This window comes from Glycine max, chromosome 7 (genome assembly GCF_000004515.6).
Source record: "Glycine max cultivar Williams 82 chromosome 7, Glycine_max_v4.0, whole genome shotgun sequence".
NCBI classification, from domain to species: Eukaryota; Viridiplantae; Streptophyta; class Magnoliopsida; order Fabales; family Fabaceae; genus Glycine; species Glycine max.
Window position 1 is genome coordinate 17,005,941 of NC_038243.2, and position 22,153 is coordinate 17,028,093.

At 28.8% G+C, this 22,153-nt stretch overlaps 1 protein-coding gene across 6 annotated transcripts; it reads right to left on the bottom strand.

Moving 5' to 3' along the window:
- Nucleotides 1-3,021: 3,021 nt before the first annotated feature.
- Nucleotides 3,022-8,781, bottom strand: LOC100796264 (receptor-like protein 15). Of its 6 annotated transcripts, XM_014777996.3 has the most exons (6): nt 8,217-8,781; nt 7,903-8,061; nt 7,621-7,770; nt 7,456-7,533; nt 5,509-5,665; nt 3,022-5,363 (listed from the first exon to the last, which is right to left on the bottom strand). In XM_014777996.3, exons 5-6 carry the CDS (start codon nt 5,537-5,539, stop codon nt 3,199-3,201), a joined length of 2,196 nt encoding a protein of 731 aa, XP_014633482.1. In that variant the 5' UTR covers nt 5,540-5,665; nt 7,456-7,533; nt 7,621-7,770; nt 7,903-8,061; nt 8,217-8,781; the 3' UTR covers nt 3,022-3,198. The 6 variants fall into 6 exon arrangements, with proteins under 6 accessions (XP_014633482.1, XP_040872989.1, XP_006583611.1 ...); XM_041017055.1 differs by having other exon boundaries at nt 7,456-7,770; XM_006583548.4 differs by having other exon boundaries at nt 5,519-5,665; nt 7,903-8,779.
- Between the last annotated feature and the right edge of the window lie 13,372 nt (nt 8,782-22,153).

The window sequence follows — 22,153 nt, forward strand, 5'->3', positions numbered from 1 at the left end:
TTTATTTAAAACCAAAATATAAGAATTTTTTTGTTGCTTATATTCGTGTTTTGAAAGAAGTATCAACACTACTATAGACTTAAATTATAATTTAAAAAATGTCATGAAGTGAATATAAATATAAGAAAATATAATTAATTTCATCCTATTTAATTATGTAATTCTCAAAGATCATTTGTTTAATTCTAATTTTATTTTCAGATTTTTTTATTTGTGATATTAAGTTCTAATAAAACACAGATCAGAAAAAATATATTAATTTTCTTAATTAAAATTGATATATTTATTGAACTATTAACACCATTACTCGTCCATTTGTTAAAAAATTATCCCTTAGGAGTAATGTTATTATATCTAACCACCATTGGGCAGAGTATTTTAAATAAGGATCAAACCTTTACCAGTTCCCTTTCTTGGAAACGACTATCAATGCACATTCCTAATCAAATCGTTTCATTGTACAAGTGACTTAAATGGCACGAGATTTTCAAGATTAAATACGAATTGAAAAGTCAAAGGACACGGTTGAAATTGAAACACTCCGTTAATTTTCTTCCTTCATTTCCCAATTCCTATCCTTGAATCTCTCTTCACGATGCACATTTCCAGAAAATTCATTAAAAATAGAGTCAAAGTGACTTTACATTTCGATATAAATATTTGAGGTGCCTGGAAAAGCTCTTGGCAACACAAGAAAGTTATTTTCAACTCTTGAATAAAATAATTTGTACTCTCTTAGAAACTTAACTATTGCCTGCTTTACCATGGCTGATGTTAAAACTGAGGTTACCTTGAAGCTTGTGGTAATCATAGGTAGAAATGAAGTTCTCTTTGTGGAGGCAGGGAAGGACTTTGTGGATGCTCTGTTTAGCTTTCTAAAATTACCTTTGAGAACCGTTGCAAGACTTGTGCTTAAGGAGCCAAATGTGCAGCCAATTGAAGTTGCATCACTGAGTTCACTCTATCAGAGTGTGGAGAATCTTTACATTTTTTATATAAATATTTCCAGAAAATTCATTAAAAATAGAGTCAAAGTGATTTTAATGCAAGTGATAGTAGCAAAACCAACATGGAAATAATAAACAGAAAGTCAAATGGCCAGATAGTGTTTGCTCAAGGAAAAGAAGATTTTGCTGACTTTATTTCTAGTTTGCTGACTATTCCTTTAGGAGGAATGCTACACTTGACAGAAGGTTGTTCTTCTTTGGGCAGCGTTGAAGGATTGTATAAGAGTGTTGTTGATTTTGAAGAAGTTATTGGACTTCAAAGGAAGTAAAGAATAATCTTGTTGATCGTGTTCTTGCTCCACAGTTCAAATTAAGCAACCTCATGACATCAATTTATAAGGATGTTTCAAAATATTTTTGTTACACTGAGAACAGCTACACAAATCTTAGCCACGCTCATTATATCCGAGCTGTAATCACGTAACAAACCTTACTGTTTGCTATCTAACTTCTACAAAGGAAAATTGACAACAGCTAAGGAAGCTGTACGGCTTTGGAGTTTGTTGATAGCATATCTGAGACAGCTAATAGTAAAGGATATGTTAAAGGACCAATAATGTACATGGCAACAGATGATTTGGTAGTGACACTCATGTCCTCCATTTCTGTCATATCTTTACTAAGCAGTGTGTGCATTCATGTTAATGACTTGGAAGAGAAAGTGGTAAACATTGGCATCAACGTTGTAAGAAGAGTAAAAAAAAAAAAAAACATCACATCCCTTTTATGTTTTTTATTTTTTTGAAATTTGTATTACCTTAGCTTGATTTGCCAATAGACTTTCTAGAATTGCTGTGTTGGTGCAGGGTGTCCTCATACTACAAGCATCTTTGACATCTACATCAGTCCTATCAGTTGGTCTCGGCCACTTATTAACCCCACGTTAAGGAGGAGAACTGAGTAATTAATAATATTGTTCTGTATTTAGGACACATCATGGACAAATGCTATATTTAGCAGGATAGTTACTTATAGTCCTTTGACTTGCCTTGAGAATTAAAAATGTTCTATTGTCCTACAATTATTTTCTAGATTTGCAAATACTTAGGTGGTTTATACATTAGGAAATGGAAAAGAAAAAGAAAATCTTAATTTTAGACAGAATGGTTCTAATTGAAGGTTGTCTTTGGTTTACTAGAATCAGTAAATCAATCCCACACAACATGCTTAAAAACAGTTAGGCAAATTATTTAAAAGATTAAGTGGCATGGAGAACAGTTATCATAAAATCAAATCATTGTGCAAGTTGCTTAAAAGCAATTAACGAGTGAATGAAAAATTTGAGATTTATGGCTCAACATTGCAAATATGTTTCACGCAAGTAAAACCGAAATCAAAATAAATTGGTCAATATTTATATTTTCCAACACCCCAACTCTATTTGCAGTGAAAATGATCCATTATCATCATGCACACAACAAGTGAATATTAATCAATCAGTTAATTATGTGCAATTTTAAAGAGAGGGAGATAAAGCATTATCTTCCCCGGTTGGGGAAGTAGCTGTAGCTTCAGTTTTTGAATCTCAATGGGTCAAGACTTTTGAGATTATGATATGATTAGAGTAGTGTTTCATGAGCCAGTGAGATAGATACCTTAGTTGGCTGATTACTGGTTAATTATGTCCATTTTGCTCATATTGTGCATTTTGCCAAGAAACCTATACTATTTTGTTTTATCTATTACACTTTTTTTTATTTTATTTCAGGAGCATGTGAGACTCCATTAAGAATTAATGACTAATGGTGCAATATCCTTGTTTTTGCCTTTTCACCTAATGCTTGTTCTCATGTGATATTTATTTACATTTTATTTGTAAGAGAAATGAATAAATTTACGATTTATGAAATGAAATTAATTAACCTGTTTGAAAATTTTAAGTTGAATCTATTTAATAAGAAGTTTAATATTTGTTAATGTGATGTCCCAGGAAAGGTTATCACATCCCAAATAGCAGATTCATGTAGATAACGTGTAAGGATTTCAAGTCAATGGACAAGAGGAAAAGCTCTACTAATTGCTAAAGAAGGCCTTTCTGGTGTGATATAACAACATTGATGAACATGTTCAATGTCCTACAATTCATATTATTTTCATACGGCATATATGTGACCTTTATTATATTGTATCAAACTTAGAGCAAACAAACATGCAACTCATTCTAGATATACAACTTAATATATTACATATTTCAAATTTTGAAAACCTTGCTACAATTATCCATGATAAAGTAGTAGCAATTCATGCTCACCAATTCCATGTAGTAAAACCATGCCTGCCTCCAGTAAGGATTGATGTATAAAGCTGTTGCAATCACCAACAATGCTGATGTGTATGACACGACAAAGCTCACACAAAAAAAATTCATGTCCACCAAACTATCATAGTGTTCATCAGTGTCAGAGTCATTTGGTATAACAATAGGTGGAGGGTTGCAACTCTTTGGCAGTGGAAGTCCACAAAGCAACGGGTTACCCTCATAGCTGCTTTCATCAAATGTGGAAAATTGTTCTTTAAATTCAGGTGTTGGACATGATAAGTTATTGTGTGCCACACTAAATACTTCAAGTGAGGTTAACGTGGTCAGTTGAGGAGGAATTCGACCGTTCAACATGTTAAAAGAAAGATCCAAACTCTCTGTTTGTACCAAATGGGAGAATGTAGCTGGAATTTGCCCAGTTAAATCATTGTGGGATAAGTTCAATGTACGAATTTTTGTCAAGTTTCCAAGCTCAGATGGGATATTTCCCTTCAATTTGTTGTGGGATAAGTCAATTCCTGACATATAAACAAGGATGCTCCCCATGTAAGTGTCTGTTCTTTTCTTTGCAGTGAAATTGGATTTCTCTTGAACATTTGGTAGTTCATATCTTTCAGTTCCATCTCTGTTATCAGGTTCAGGAATCAAATGATAAAAATCTTGCAACAATTCGGCAGGGTCCTTAACCTCAAAAGGCATTTTACCCAAGCAATTGGGTATTGCACCAGAAAAATTGTTATGAGAAAGGTCTAGTATGCTTAAATCTGTCAATTGGCATAACTGCTTTGGTATATCTCCAATAAAGTGATTACCTTTCAAAAGGAGAAAATTCAACCTTGTATAACTAAGGTCTTGTATCATATCTTGAATCTTGCTTGATATTTCATTGTAGCTAAGGTCTAGCATCACTAAAGAAGAGTTTTCATTGAACATTCTTTTTGACAATCCACTTAAATGATTGTTGTTCAAATGGATAAATTGCAAGTTAGAATTTGCAAATGATGGAACATGACCAGTCAAATTATTTTGGGAGAGATCTAAATGACTTAGATTTTCAGGTTCTGCCAATTCTATTGGAATGGATCCTTCAAAATGGTTATTGGACATATAAAGCCCCTGCAACCTTGAGAATTTTTCTACATAACTTGGAAGCTTTCCCACCAAATGATTATTGCTTACATCCAATAAAACGACTGATGAGTTAAAAATGTTGCTTGGGAGTCTACCAGTAAATCTATTATGGCTCAATATCAAGGTCTCCAAACCATTAGGGATATTCAAAATAGGTCCCTCAAGCATATTGTTTGAAAGTTTCAAGAATTGGAGTGGGTGTCCATCTGCTAATATGTTCTCAGGTATTTTTCCAGACAATTGGTTCTCGGAAAGATCCAATAAATACAATAAGCTCATTTGGCCTAACTCACTAGGAATTGATCCTTGGATGTTGTTCCCAGACAAGTTTAGATATTGCAAATTTGGATAAATTGAACTGATATTGTTGCTAGGAATTTGGCCATTTACGGTATTGTCCGACACGTCAATTGTTTGTATGTTAGGAAGGGGGCTCATTGGTAGCTGGAAAGTACCAGTGAAAGAACAATTCCTAAATAGAGCATCGGTCATTTTTGTGTTGTTTTCCAACAACCAATGAGGAAAGTCTCCTTCCAACTTCCAACCACTCAAATCTATATAGGTTAAATTGTTTTGGTAAAGAAGAAAATTTGGGAGAGGAAGAGATTTAGTCTCAGTTGTCGAAGACACAATAAGCTTTTGTAACTTAAATTTTGGAATCCATGTTTGCAAACTATGTTGTGAGTCCAATACGACTCTGTTTCCTTCACCATAGATGAACTTGATCTTTGAAAGATTGGCAAATGGAGTGAAAGACACAGGAACTTCAAATTGGTTTCCCGTGAAATCAAAATATTCAAGTGATGTAAGGCTTGCAAGGTTAGAATCAAAATTTCCAATGAAGTGATTTCCAGAAATTTCCAAATTCCGTAGAGATGTCATGTTAACAAAAGATGAGGGAAGTGGTCCCTCAAATTCGTTTCTGGATAGATATAACTCCTCCAACTTCTTTAGCTTAAACCAATCTGAAAAATAAAATTTTGACAAATAAATAAATAAATCCATCTTATTTGTGAAATAATGAAAAAGGGCGATAATAATTGACCAAACTAAGAAAAACTTGTATACAATAAATGTGATGAATAACAAAAGAGTAAAAATCAAATATACATGCAATTACCCGTGGGAGGAAGGGTGCCATTTATATCACATTGTTGAAGAGACAAAACTTTTAAAGATGTCAATTCCCCGATATTTTTTAAAAACTCATTTTCCAGGTTATTGTAGTCCAATATCAAATGTTCTAGGTTACTTAAATCATGAAAATCTGCATAAAAGAGAAAATGATACAAAGCTTAATTAGTGTAAGATAAAGGGCATTAATTTATATAGAGAAATTAGAAACTACCTTGAACAACAATTGTTATTTTGTTTCAGTCATTTTAATTGTTTTGGTTTTTATAATTGTTTCAGCTGTTTTTATAAGTAATAATTATCAATATGCATAATAGAGCATGATGATAAATATCTCATCCCACGTTTTCATCTCCATCCTCACTCTTATCTTCGCCCTGCATCTCTATCAAAGGTAAAAAAATTTATACACCCGATCTCTCGGGTTTATATATATATGTCCCATGTCCATTCTGTTTCACTCAGAGTGACTATTACTTCTAATTTTATCGGAAGTACCCCAAGAAACAAAAATGACTATAACATTAAAATAATAAATTTATGAATATTTTTTTGTCTAATTTAAAATTTAAAATTAATTTTAAATGTCATTATATTGAATAAACCATAAAACATGCAATGATTTACAAGATAAAGTCAACCCATTACAATAAAAAAAAAAATGTCCTCATAAAAAGATTAAATATAATTTTAGAAAACATAGTTAACAACTTAAACTTTAAAAAAACAGAAATAGTAGGAGAAATCAAAGATAGAAAATATATTTAATTATAATCACCACAATTATTTCTTATTTTATTTAAAAATTTATAAAATGATACGAGAAATTGATGTTTAAAATTTAAACGGATTTAACTTCTGTTAAATTTAAATATTCTTGTAATTTTCAAATGTTAAATAATAATAGCATTTAACTATTTTATAATTATAGTCTATAAATTATTAATTTTATAATATATGTGGTTTAATTAATATAATAATAACATATTTTTATATTAAAAAATTTATTTAAATATAATTTCAACAAAACCATAATATTTTTTTATTTTTATGATTATACATGATAGTTGAAATTATTGAATATATTTTTTATAAATAAAGGATATAAAACATCATATAAATGAGTAGTTGTTAAAAAAAACTGTGTAAGAATAAAATAATAAAAGGAAAAGAAATGAAAAAAAATGAGAGAGAGGGAAAAAGTGAGAAGGAGTTGGGCCAGATAGCAGTTATGTTTCTTAGAAAATAGAAGAGCGAGAAATATTTTTTTAAAAAATAAAAAGATAAGTAAAGAGAAAAAAGTTATAGAAAATTGAGCAGTAATTTTTTTCCTTAAATTGTGATGTGTTCTATAAACAAAACCTAATTTTCTTGTTGTATAATACAATAATTGTTTTGATATAGTACATAAATATTTATTATAGTACATAAAAATATACAATGTTATAACAATAACATAATAATTTTTTCTAATAGATATAAAAAAGGAAAAAAGATACAAAGAAAAAAGTTAAAAGAAAGAGAGAGAAAAGTTAGAAAGAAGTAGAAGTTTTAGAGGATTTTTTTTATAAGATGATGATACTTCTTCTAGCCAAACATTGTTTTATTATAAGTAATAAATGAAAAGCATGGTATCTTGGAGCTATATTTATATTGAGTAATTCATTAACTGTAGTATCTAATATATGGATATCATCGGTTATTTAGTCTTAACTTTGATTTTTTTTAATTCCTAATTTTATAAAAAAAAAGTTATTTATTTTAATCGTTTTCATCTTATTCTCATTATCATTATGCATAGAAAAAGATTAAATTAAATAATATTTAGCAAAATCAAGAAATAAAGTAAAAATCTTATGAAATTATTAAGTAAAAGAAATAAGTGTCTAATCTTAATATAATTTTGGGATGATGATAACAAACCTTGATGTCACTGAATACTTTTATCCAACTTGTTATAAGATAAGTCGAGGATCTTCAATGAAGTAAATCTTGATATATCTAAATATACATAATTATAGCAGTTAAATATATTTTTTAACCAAAACAAATCATAAAAATTTCTAATATGAAATGTATTTGACGTACTAAAAATTGATCTTGAAGTCAATTGACAAATTGATAAATCTAAAAACTTGAGGGATGAAAGTCCACTAAGAGCAGAAGTAATATCACTATTATTGAAATTGTTACTGGACAAGTCAAGGATCTCAAGATTCCTTAATGATGAACATAAACCTGCAAGGAATTGAATATATAGTGTTACATTTCAGGTATACATACTTAACCTGAAGCAATCGACTAATTCCTCGATTAAAACAGCACGCCTTAGCTTTATTAATTAATAATGAAATGGACAAATGATCCTACCTTGAATATGAAGATCTGAGTCCAAATCAATATAAGACAGATATAGTTCCTTCAAAGATGTGAATCCCCCGAGGGATGGCAGGATGTCATTTGTCAAAGGGTTAAAACTTATGTCAAGGACCTCCAGATTACGCAACTTTGATGACAGAGTTTCAAAAACTTACATAGTACATGTGTTGTACGTGGAAGAAGCCAACAAATTGAGGGAAAATAGTACCAAAAATTAGAAGAGGCTTCATGATCATAATAATCAGAAATATTATTTTATATTGTCATTTCTTTAAAATAAAAAAGACAAATATAGGTAGCCTCACCGTGAAATGAGGATGCATTGAAGCTATTATCTCTTAAATACAGAGACTTAAGAGATGAGGATGCATTTCAAATCTTTGAAGACAACAAAATCCGAGTAATTTAGAGTTCTATATTCGGGCAAAGAAATATAGAGTTGGGCCACTCTCCCAGTGGAGGAGTTGCACTTGACTCCACCCCATTGACAACAATCTGGACCGTCCGAGGTGTAGTAAGGATTCACAAAGCGGGAATGAAGGCCCAAAAGAGCATCTCTCTCTTCCTTCCAACAGCCTTCACAGCGAATGGCTTCCAATAAAAGGAAAAACAAGAAACAGACGCCAACAGTACTCTTCATTATCCTCATCACAATCATATTCTGTAACACAATTCATTTGGTCTCCTTTAAATAAGAAAACTAACAGCGTAATCACCAAGTCCTTCGTTCCCATTACGTGCTTGAGGCGCTTAATTCATTTTTGTCTCTTGTTATTGCTTTTCTCAATACCATACAAATTAAAATGCAGCACCTTAATTTCCACATCAAGGAAATTGCGTGCAGCGTTTGCATTACGGTCATGACTTGCTTCATAATTTCTTTTCGATCTAAGCCCCAAATTGTACGCTTCATATATCAGCTATCCAATATATTGTATAAAAATAAAATAAATAAGAAAGATAGATAGAAGTAAAATAGAAATACAATAAATAAGATGTATTATTTGGATGGATAAAAATGAGAGAAATGGAATATATATATATATAGCACTTGTTTGAACAAGTGGAAGAATGAGTGGAAAAAATAAACAAATTAAATATAAAAAAACTTTTTCTGCTAATTAAAAAATTAAATTTAACTTATAAATTTTAAACTTTCTGTTGTTCTTCAACAAATTATTTAATATTTATATTTTTACAGAATTATTTAATTTTTAAAATAGAAAAAATCACAACCTACATGTCTTTCTTAGTAATAAATTATGGGATTTTTTTTTGTTTTTGTGTAGACCGACCAAAAATAATATTTTTATCCTATTTATTTTTTTTCTTCTCTATTTACACTCAAATAAATAAAGAAAATATGTTAGAACACCTCTATTTATATGTGATGTCCTCAAAAATCATTTACACATGTCTTCTTAGCATTGGTTTTTGTAGACGATATGTTTATTTACATATTATCTATCTTGTTGACTTTGTACTAGGACAAATGTGTTCTATTAAAGCCTCGAGATGCTATTTAATGTTGTTGCCACACTCTAATGATTTTGGGGCTATATACATGATAGTATAAAGTTTGTTTAAAACAAGTCACTCAATTATTAAAAATGGTTCGTCATTAATGCAAGGTTATGATTGAACTTAAAATAAAGGGGATTAAGGATAAGACTTGATCCTTTAAAGGGTCGAATCGATCATACGTCTAGAATCTTATGAGGAGCCAAGTCAATCAAATAATCCAATAGCATTCACCAAATATTAATATAATCTATGACGTAAATTAAGTTGAGGATCGATTCTTTAAGAGATCGAGTAGGTCAGATAATCTAAATCATTAAAAAACATGATTTCTCTGTTATGAGCATCTTCAATGTTAAACATCATTAAACTAATAGAGTTGTCTAACTCCATTTTTATGAGCTATTATATAGCATCTTTAATAAATTTAACAACTTTTCACTTTTTAATAATGTAACTCTTCATATCTAACTTAAAATAGATCTAAAAAATTATTATAGATATTTATATTTTTTTTATTGGCCAAATAAGAAATTATTTTAATATTAAAAACAAGTTCTTGCATAAGAAGTATATGTGTACATAGTCTCTAGTCATCTAATTAACTCTAATAGTAAAAGTGTATAAAAATTAATTGTTAAGTTTAATAAGTTCTTAATTAAGCAACTTTTATTGACGTGCCCTTATATGCATTAAATATTTATTTATTTTTGTATTTATATCTTCTTATTTTTCTCAAATATTATTTTGTATTTTTATTTATTTCTAAATTAAATGTTAAATTTTATTTTGAAACCTAACACATCATGATATATTAAAAGACAAAAAAAATGTGCATTAATTTTAATTTAAATAATATCTTTCAAGAATAATTTGTTGGGATCCCTCTTTAATTGGAGAGATTCTAGAAAATCCTAGAGCTTTTTAGAAAAGTGTAGAATTTTCTAGAATGTTTTGGAGAACTCTAGAGTAGTGTAGAACTCTCTAAAGGCTTGTGAAAGAATGTGAAAACCTCTTGAAATATTTTGGAGATGTGTGGAATCTTCTGAAACTTTATGAAAGAGTATGAAAGGATATGGAAGGGAGTAGAAGAGTATAGAAACTCCTAGAATGTGTGAAGTATTCTAGAGAATTAATTTTGTGGAGGTGAAGTAGTATAAATAAAGGTAGAAACGTTCATTCCTAACCATCCAAGACAAGAGTGAATCCACTCCTTAGAATGAAAAAGCTAGAAAGTTAGTAAGTCTCTTTGAGAGAGAAGATAAATAGTTTGGAAAATCTTTATCCTAAAGCTTGGGTGAGTCAACGTGGAGTGAGTCAATTTTGTAAACATATCATTGTAATCCTATTATTCTTTTGTATAGTGGAAGAATCTTGATATTGGAGAATTACAATGGTATGTTCTTATTACTACCTTTAATTACTAAGTGTCTAAATTCACAAAGTGGGAAAGTCTGAGTTTTCCCAACATAAATTATGTACTTTAATTTAAACAATACAATTTCTGAGTCCGAGAATGTACGCTTATCCAATATTGTTCGCTATTATTATTTCTTTGTTTTCTTGTATGAACCCGCATGATGCTCAAATAGGGGATCAGTGTTGGACAATAACACCTTCTATATTATGTTAAGTTCTTCTTAAAAATTTCATCAAAAAGTTGTTCTTAATAATTAACATGGATGGAAGATAAACTATTCCATGTCTCCAACATCCTTACTGAAATTCGGAGGGAGATTATGCAGGTAAAAATTATTAGATTTTTTTTCGGTGAAGTAGGTAGATCGTTAGATTCTTCTAAGAAAATATACTAGTTTAAATTTTTAAATTTTTACATATAATAAAAATAATATTTTAAAACAAAATAAATACTTTACTAATATAATATATATTATTATATTTATCATATTATTAATATTAATATTTAAAACTTTTATATTCATTGTGTATAAAAATTATGAAATTAAAAGCGAATAATTTTATTTTTAAATGATAATTATAATCATGATAAAAAATATGATAACTATAATATATTAAAAAATATTATTATATAAATATTAATATATAAATTCTTTTCTATATTTAATAATAAAATATTTTAGTATAACATAAAATTGATTTTTTACTATAATTTTATATATTTTAAAAATTTTTATCATAATGGCATATTTCTAATTACCGCTATATTTTTTTAATTATTTTGTCATTTTATAACTTTTTCAAAAAATATTAAATCGAATTTTAAATAGTAACAACTTTGAAGCTCCGCTTACACATTAATATTATTGAACGAAAAAGACAACATTTTATAGAAATTTTGAAAAAATATGAGATTAAATTAAAACATTTAATAAAACTGTGAACTAACTGAATAAAATAAATAAATAATAAATATAACAAAAAATTTAACTTAAATTAATTAAATTGTTTTAAGTCCGACGTGATAGAAATAAAAGAAAATAACACGAGTTGACTTAGGTCAACTCATACATCAACTTTATGTCAATCCAAAAAACATCCTTTCTAGTAGGGACCACCTCAAGAAAAACTAAATCCAAAATCCATTTAAATTTATCTTCTATTTCAAAGAAATTGCATTCTGACAACTCTTTTATAATTATTTTTACCGTCAATAGTAAAAGAAGAAAAAAATTACATTAAATTATTAATATGATAAAATAATAAGATGAATTATAAGTTTTTTAAACCGTCATTTTAGTTTTCATATTTTAAAAAATATATAATTTTGATTTAATTATCAATTTGTATACTTTGTTTTTTATATTTTAATTATTAATTAATTAAATTATCTTTTGACGATACTTTAAATAAATATGTTAAGTCTAAAGATTAATTAAACTAGCATAACAGAAATAAAAATGAAAAATTAAACAAAGCTGCAAATTTTCATAATGTAAAGACTAAAGTCACAGAAAAAAAAAGTATGGAGAAAAGTTTCATAATGCACAAAGGTTCTGCATTACTAAACTTAGGTGGAGACGTGGTTGACGCGCTTAATTAATTTTGGTCTCTTGTTATTGCTTTTCTCAATACCATACAAATGAAAGCACCTTGACTTCCACATCAAGGAAATTGCGTGCAGCGTTCCCATTACGGTCATGACTTGCTTCATAATTTCTTTTCGATCTAAGCCCCAAATTGTGCGCTTCATATATCAGCTATCCAATATATTGTTAATTTCTTCAGTGTTTTTATTTGTTTGCATTCAAAGTGAAACACAGAAAAAGAAATAAAATAAAAACAAATAAGAAAGATACATAGAAGTAAAATAGAAATACAATATATAAGATCTATTATTTGGATGGATAAAAATGAGAGAAATGGAAAATGTTTTTTTTTCACTTGTTTGAACAAGTGGAAAAAAATAAATAAGTAAAATAAAAAACATTTTATGCTGATTAAAAAATTAAATTTAACTTAAAAATTTTAAACGTTTTACTACATCATCAGTTGCTCTTCACAAAATATTATTTAATTTCTATTTTACAGAATTATTTAATTTTAAAATAGAAAAAAAGAATTAGAATACACAACGTACATCTCTTCCTTAATGACAAATTATGGAGAGAAAAAAATTATTTTTGTGTGTGGAACCGACGAAAATGTTTTCTTTATTCATCATTTCTTTATAAGCTTTGACACTTTAATATTTTTATCCCACGTCAATTCTTTATTTCTTTTCTTCTTTATTTACACTTAAATAAATAAAGGATGGTTAATATGTTAGAGCATCTCAATTTGTATGTGACATCCTCAAAAGTCCTTTACACATGTCTTCTTAGCATTGGTTTTTTACACCGCATGTTTGTTTATACATGATCATGTCGGCTTTGTACTAGAGTCAATGTGTTGTGTCAAAAGACGTGATATGCTATTTGACATTGTTGTCACACTCCAATGATTTTGGAAGGTATATACATCTCTAATAATGTAACTCCAATGTCGGTTTTTACTTTTCAATAATGTAACTCTTCAAATCTAACTTAAAATAGATCTCGCAAATTATTACAAATATTTATATTTTTTAATTGGTCTAGTAAGAAATTATTTTAATATTAAAAACAGGTTCTTGTAGAAAAAGTATATGTGTTCTATATTCATGTAATTATCTCTAATAGTAAAAGTGTATAAGAATTAATTATTAAGTTTTAAATGTTCTTAAGAAACTTTCATTGGGGTGCCCTTATATGCATTAAATATCTATCTATTTTTGTATCTATATCTTCTTATTTTTCTTAAATATTTTTTATTTTTAATTAGTTCTAAATTAAACGTTAAATTTTATTTTAAAACCTAACACATCATATTATGTTAATGTGCATTAATTTTAATTTAAATAATATCTTTTATTTTAAAATAGAAAAAAATAATACACAACCTACATGTCTTTCATAGTGACAAATTATGGGAATTTTTTTTTTTTGTGTGTGGAACCGACAATATATTTTCTTCATTCTTATTTTTCTTATCAAAATAAGCTTTGAAACTTAGATATTTTTATTTAACGTGAATTCTTTATTTCTTTTCTTCTCTATTTAAACTCAAATAAATAAAAGGTGATGTTCATATTTTAGAGGGTGTTAGAGAGAACAAAATGCTCCCTTAACTAGCCTAGTTTCCATTAGTGTCTCTTCATTCCAACTCTATCCAACCATGAACTTGAGGAAAGTCATGAAACTCACCTCTATTTATATGTGATGTTCTCAAGAGTTCTTTACAGATGTCTTCTTAGCATTGATTTTTTGTAGATTATGTATTTGTTTACACGTGATTTTGTTAGCTCTGTACTAGGACGAATGCGTTGTGTAAAAGACGGGGTGTGTTGCTTGACGTTGTTGCCATTCCTCAACAATTTTGGGGGTATATACTTGATAGTATAAAGCCCGTTTAGAGAGAGTCACTTAACTATTAGAGTCGGTCAGTCATCAATGCAGACTGATGACCGACACTTAGAATATAGGAGATTAAGGGTAAGACCTGATCCTTCAACGGGTTAAGTCGATTAGACATCTACAATTTTTTGAGGGGCTTAAATGCTTAAGTTGATTATGTGTAAGTTAGTCCTCTAAGGCGTTGAGTTAGTCAAACAATCCACTAATACCCACCAAACATTAATATATTGTGTGGTTTAAATACTTGAGTGGAGAATCGATCCTTTGAGGGAGGGATCAAATTGTTGGATAGCTTAAGTAATTAAGAGACATGATTCCTTTGTTATGAGCATCTACAATATTGATCATCATTAGATCAAAAGAGTGGCTTAACTTTGTTTTTATGAGTTCTATATAACATCTTTAATAAATTTAATGACTTTTCACTTCAATAATGTAACTCTTTAAATCTACCTTAAAATAAGTTTCACAAGTTATTACACATTTATATTTTTTAATTTGCCAAGTAAGAAAGTATTTTAATATTAAAAACAGGTTCATGTAGAAGAAGAAGTATATGTGTTTTTAGTCTCTACTCATCTAATTAACTCTAATAGTGAAAGTGTATAACAATTAATTTTTAAGTTAAAAACTTTCTTAAGCAACTTTCATTGTTGTGCTCTTATATGCGTTAAATATCTATTTACTTTTGGGTTTATATCTTTTTATTTTTATCAAATATTATTTTTTATTTTAATCAAATTCTAAATTGAAATTGAAATTGAAATTTTATTTTAAAACCAAACACATCAAATTATATTGAAAGACAAAAAACTGTGCATTAATTTTAAGAGAAAAAAATATTATACACTAATAGTGTAAAAAAAAAATTATACCATCCAAGGTTATCAAACTCGAGAATTTACGCAGACTCGTGAAAGTTCTATAGACTCAACTCTTAGACTCGTAAGAATCTTCTTCATATAAAAATAATAATAAAATATTTGTAAAAAAACATACTAATTAAACATTTCAACAATATAATAAAGCAAAACAGTAAATCATAAAGTTCTGAATATTTAAACCAAGTCTAGTAATAATACATCACTAGTAGACAATAACTTGTAAAGGTTATACTAGTGATAGATCATTCTTATCGAGGGTTTGATGTTATTAGAGAACAAGAGGTTTGATATTATTAAAGGTGAGAATTTTGTATTTGAAAATAACATGTTCAATGAAGATATGTTGAATGCTAAACACACATAAAACAATAAAAAATTATTTATATTTTGGTCTAATTTTTTTTAACTTACTAACTCGTTGACTCGGTGGTAAACTCGAGAGTCTACCGAGTTTACTTAGAGTTTATAGATTTTACTCTACTAAAAAAAGAGTTTGCTCAAGAGTCAACTCGCAGAGGACAAGTGGACTCGTAAGCTCGTAAAAGTTAGCGAGTTAACTTGAGAGTTGGATAACCATGATATCATCATCTACTCATAATCATATCATGTATGATAAATTTGTTTATTTTTGAAATAACTATCTTAAACTAATTTAAACGATAATTTGTGTGTATAAACATCAAAATTTAATTTTAATTTAAATAATATCTTTCATGAATAAATTATGCGCTTTAATTTAAACAATATAATTTATGAGTCCCAAATTGCACGCTTATCCATAATTGTTCGCTATTATTATTTTTTTGCTTTCTAGTATGTAAATCAGTCACTTGCAACATGATCGTCAAATAGTGGAGCCGTGGAACAGTGTTGGACAATAACACCTTCTATTTTGTTAAGTGGTTCTTAAAAATTTCATCTAAAAGTTGTTCTTAAAAGTCAACATGGATTGAAGAAAAACTATTCCATGTTTGATATCTCCAACATCCTTACTAAAATCCAGAGGGAAATTATGCAGATAAAAATCCTTATATTCTTCTAAGAAAATATATTTGTTTTTATTTTTAATTTTAACATATGATAAAAATAATATATTAGAATAAAATAAATACTTTATTAATATATATATATATATATCATATTTATTGCACTATTAATATTAGTATTTAAATTTTTATATTCATTATATGTAAAATTATGAAATTAAAAATGATTATTATTATTTTTTAATAATAATTGTTTTGATAATCACAAAGTTTCTCACATGCTAGGAGTTAAGGCTACATATCATTTATAAATATTCTCTCCTCTCAGCCCACTAACTCACCAAGACGTCTTTTATTAAGAACAAAATTATGACAGTTTATCGAATATTTTAATGGACAATATCTTAAATACAGAAATCCTAACGATGCATGTGGATTTGAGGTCGAAACATTGATATTAGAAGGAGGGTCTAGACCACTCTTATCCTTTAATCTCCATTGGGGGATTTGTTTTGGTAATCACTAAGTCATATATCACTTAGGAGTTGATGTCACAAATTGTTTATCAATATCATATTCTCTCAACTCATCAAGATATTTTTTTACTAAGGACGAAATCATGACAAATGACCGCGACCAAGTACCCAAGTAGACAATACATTTGATTTGAGATCAAGACAATAACTATAATATATTAAAAATATTAGTATATAAATATTAATATATAAATTGTTTTTTTCTATATTTAATAATAAAATATTTTAGTATAATATAAAATTGAATATTTTTACTATATTTTTAATTTTTTATCACAATGGTTGATTTATAATCACCATTATATTTTTTAATTCTTTTATCATTTCATAACCTTTTAAAAATGATTAAATTCAATTTTAAATGGTAGCAATTTTGAAGCTTAGCTTACACATTAACATTGTTTGATGAAAAAGACAACATTTTACAGTAATTTTGAAAAAATACAAGAGTAAATTGAAACATTTAATAAAAGTGTCAACTAATTGAATAAAATAAATAACCAAAAAGACAAAAAAAAATAATTTAACTTATAGAACATCTTTAACAATAGATCTTGAGTAAGAATTTTGATCTTAACCACAAATCTTTAACAACAGATCTTGAGTAAGGTCTTCAATAGATCTTCCATTAAAGAGAGAGCCAAATGATAACGGTTAAATATGAGTTATTTTTTATAATAAAAATATATTAGAAATATGAGTTATTTTTTATAATGAAGATTTTTTACATTAGATCTAAGTCCACTCTAACAACCATAAAAAAGAAGTCAAGCTAAGGAGAAAAGACACATCGAGTCTCAGAACACTCTAGTACACACCTTGAGAACTCCCCCTTAGGGAATTCTTTCTTCCCTCTCATCATTTTCTATTCCGTTTTTCCATCCTTCTCTTCCATCAGTTCCTATACCCTTTTTTTAGTGTAAGACTCATTATGACTATGAGAGGTTAAACCCTTAGTTAGGGCTTGACACACCTAAAAAACCAAAAGATATATTGTATACTTCATATTTATCAATGCAAACAAGTGTTTTCTTTCCTATTATCATTTCTTACTTTTAATTTCATGTATCATTCATTCTTGTATCATCTTTGGGGGTTAGGTGTTTGACAGAGGGTAATCCTTAATAGAAATAAAAGAAAAGTCTTGCTTGCATTTGTTTTAGGAATTAGTCGCTCGATAGAGGATAATCTCTAATAAAACTAAAAGGAATGAATATCTTAATAAAATCATTGCTAGACATAGAGTGATTGCATCATGCCCATGCCTCAAAGCAAACATCTAAAATTAGAACTTTATGCATTTTATCTATTAAATCTTTGCAAAGACATTTAGGAGATAAATAAGTAAAATATGTTTGTTATTGTGAGACATCGGGGGAAAGTATTCTAATAGATGCAAGTAGGAAAAATTCACCTAATTGATAAAGAAAAATCTTAATCAATATATCTTAGACAAATGAGGCATGTTAGGTTCTAACATTCTCATCTCATTGAATTTCCTATTATTTCCTTTTGTTCTCTATTAATATTTATTATCATGTCCTTTTAAATTCATCTTTTATATCTCATCTTATCTTTTCCACTTATAAATTGGAAATTATCAAAAGCAAGTACAAAATAAAGTCCATGTGAAAAATCAACATTTGAGTTGAGAGAAAAAAAATTTAAAAACATTAAAAAAATTAAATATAATGAAAGTTGAAAAAGTAGTGGAATTTATTGTGGGGCCTAAAAAAGTGACTTAAGATCTCAAAATGAGATCTATTATTAGAACAAAAATGGAAAAAATCTTGAATCACATGTGACATTATAGGACTTATCAAAAAATGTCTCAAAATCTCACGTTAAGATTCACCACATTAATTGAACTTTTTAATCCCCACATCATAGAAATAAAAGGAAACAAGGGGTGTGTGTCAACCCATAGACCAACTTCATGTCAACCCAAAGATGGTCATTTCTAGCCGTGATAACCATGATAACCATGAAGAAAAATTAAACACAAAATCCATTTAGACTTATCTTTTATTTCAAAGAAATTACATTCTTACAACTCTTTCTATAATTATTTTTACCATTGATAGTAAAAATAAAAGAAAAAAATTACATCAAATTATTAATTTGATAAAACAATAAGCTAAATTATAATTTTAGTCTTCTTATAATTTTTAAACATTCATTTTAGTTTTCATATTTAAAAAAAATATGCAATTATGATTCAATTCTCAATTTATATATTTTATTTTTTATATTTTAATTATTCATAAATTAAACTATATCTTGAAGATACTTTAAATAAATATTAAATTTATAATTTAATTAGATCAGGATATGCAGAAATAAAAGATAGCAAAATTAAAGATTAATTAAACAAAATTGTAAGTTTTCTTGATGTCTAAGGTCACAGAAAAAAAAATAAGGAGAAAAGTTTCATAATGCAAAGGTCACTAAACTTAGATGGAGACAGCAGGCCATTGGATACCCAGGCAGGAGTGAAAGAGGTGAATGAGAATAACCTTATATATGTGAATTGTGAAACTAAAGGAATTTGGCTCTTGTCCATGAAAGTTAAGACCTCTCGATGTGGTGTTAAGTGAAAATCCTTTTGATAATGATATGTGCACTGTGGAAAATAATTATATTTAGGTGGCAGCAGATTAAGAGGAGAAGGAAGAGACTTTGAGTCCTTTAGTTGAGCACCAATACACCAAAGACTGAGGTATGTACGTATTAGTGCAAGGTTGTGTATAAGAAGCCAAGAAATTTCATAAAAATATATAGTACGTACCAAAAATTTAAAAACAAAATCTTACATTGTCTCAAATCATAAACATCATCAATATCGTCATAATAATAATCAGAAATACTATTATCATTAATTATTTCAACCTCACCGTAGAATGTAGTTGCATCGATCAGGTTAAGTCTTAAATGCTGGCAGCATTATGCAGATGATTGTAACTCAAGTAGAACTTCCAGATTTTCCAAGCCTGCAAAGTATGCAAATTAAAGCGGAATTAATGATTATGACATATACAACAGATCTCATGCTCACCAAGTAAATGTAGTTATGATAAGGTTGGTTTGTTGGTTGATCAAAATTGGAAAAGAAGAAAAGAAAAGGTTGTGTTCCAATTTTTCCCATTCTAATAAAACTAGCAACTAACATTTGGTGATGAAAAAAAAAAAAAGGATTACCAAGTAAACAATAATCAATACATGGAATTTGTGCGAGAATAACCTTCATTGTATGCGCAACCAGCTGTCCCAGTTGAGACTCTTCAAATCTTTGAAGGCAAAAAAATCTGAGTAATTTATTAGCTAGATACCCATCAAGCAACAAGTGATAAAGATTGAATCTGGCCACTCTCCCTGTGGAGGAGTTGCACTTGATTCGTTCCCATTGACAAAAATCTGTGTCAGAATCAAAACGGCCGGGGATTTAAACCCAAAAGAGCATCTCTCTCTTCCTTCTAACACCCTTCACAGTGCATCACTTCTATTAAAACAAAAATCATTAAAATCACTCGTAGGCTCTTCGTTTTCAACTTCATGATAATAATATCAACGGTCAACCATTGGATGTCAAGTTCACATTTGTACATTCCAAGTTGGATATCAATAAATTTATTTTAATTATAACTTTAAAAAAAAAAGATTTAAGTCTTATAAATAGGAACAGATAAAATAATAAATTTATAAAATTATAATAAAACCAAGTAGGCATTATCATTGGAAATTAACAACATATTTGCACCATATGTAGAGTCTTACACATAGAATCAAATATGCTAAAATATATTTTTTATTTTAGTAAAGTACTCATAAATCATTTTTAGTTTATGTAAAAAAAATTATCTCCAACCACTCTCAATCTCCATGGTCACTGCCTCTCTTCCTTCTCCCCCTCATTGAACCATGCCTTCATCTCCATGGCCTTCATCCTCCTTGAAGCCCTTTGCTCCTATAAATAGGTAATTCTGGCGCAAAAATCAAAATGTTATGAAAATGAAAACATGACAATAATGGAAAATGACGTTGGAGGGAGCTTGAGCTTCGTGGCCAGTATCATATAACATAGTCTAAGAGATTTACAACTTTCATTCTCTGATAAGCATTCTTTCCATTTTCCACATAATAAAGGAAATTTCAATTGCATGGTTTCCTTTTTTGGTGTGGTGTGTGACTCAAAATCACAAATGACACAAGTGGAAAGGTGTTAAGTGGTGTTGTCATAACTGTTTTCAATTATTATAACTGAATTAGTTTTGGCACCAAAGTATAGCCTTTGTTCCTAGGACTAGTTTTTAGAGTGTATATATACTCTTGATCTTGTAATGCAGAAAAAGAGTTTTTTTAGACTGCAAAACAGAGGAGTTGCAGAAAATTCAGAGAGTTCAAAAGGAGGTAGTGAGCTAGGTGATTGAGAGAGGTTTTGAAAGGAGAAACCAAGAGAGATCAAAGCTAGTTGTTGCTTGTATTGAACTTGTAATTTCATGATCAATGTGATGATGATGAGCTGCTCTTTCCCGTGGATGTAGGCACATTGTCGAACCACGTAAATCTTTGGGTTCTTGCTCTGCTGTGCGTGTTTGCTGTGTTTTCTTTTTTTTTTTTATCTTGTGCAGGTTCTAAGAGAAACAGAACTTATACAACCACCAACAAGTGGCGCCATCTGTGGGGAATCAAGATCAAGAAAAATAGGAACAACAAAGTACAATATTGAGAAGTTTTCAGGGGAAAATGACTTCGGGTTATGGAGAATCAAGATGGAAGCAATCTTGATTCAACATGGCTGTGTAGAAGCTCTTAAAGGAGAAAAAAGGATGTCTGAATCTCTAAGCTCAAAGGAGAAATCAGAGATGATTGATAGAGCCAGAAGTGCAATCATTCTATGCCTTGGAGATAAAGCTTTAAGAGAAGTTGCAAGAGAAAAGACAGCAGCCTCAATGTGGTTGAAACTGGAGTCATTGTATATGACAAAGTCCCTTGCAAATCGGCTATGCTTGAAGCAACAACTGTACGCCTTCAAGATGACAGAGTCAAGAACAACCACTTAACAATTGGCTTATTTCAACAAGATTCTTGATGATTTGGAAAATATTGAAGTAAAGCTTAAAGAGGAGGATAAAGCTTTTTTGCTTCTGAATTCCTTACCAAAAACCTTTGAACATTTCAAGGATGCAGTTCTTTATGGCAAAGATCAAGACATTACCCTAGAAGAAGTCCAGACCTCAATAAGGACCAAGGAGATGCAAAAACAGCAAGACTCCAAATATGAGGATAATGGTGAAAGCCTGAACATTTCAAGGGTAAGGAGTGAAAAGAAGGGAACAAGAGGAAAGAAGTCCAGATCAAGGTCAAGGGATTCAAAGAATGGTTAGAAAACAAAGTTCAAATGC

Coding starts and splice junctions, on each gene's coding strand:
- LOC100796264 (XM_014777996.3), bottom strand. CDS start 5,539: ATGGCACCCTTCCTCCCACGGGTAATTGCAT. Junction 5,364..5,508: donor CCTCCCACGGGTAATTGCAT/GTATATTTGATT, acceptor TTTATTTTTCAG/ATTGGTTTAAGCTAAAGAAG.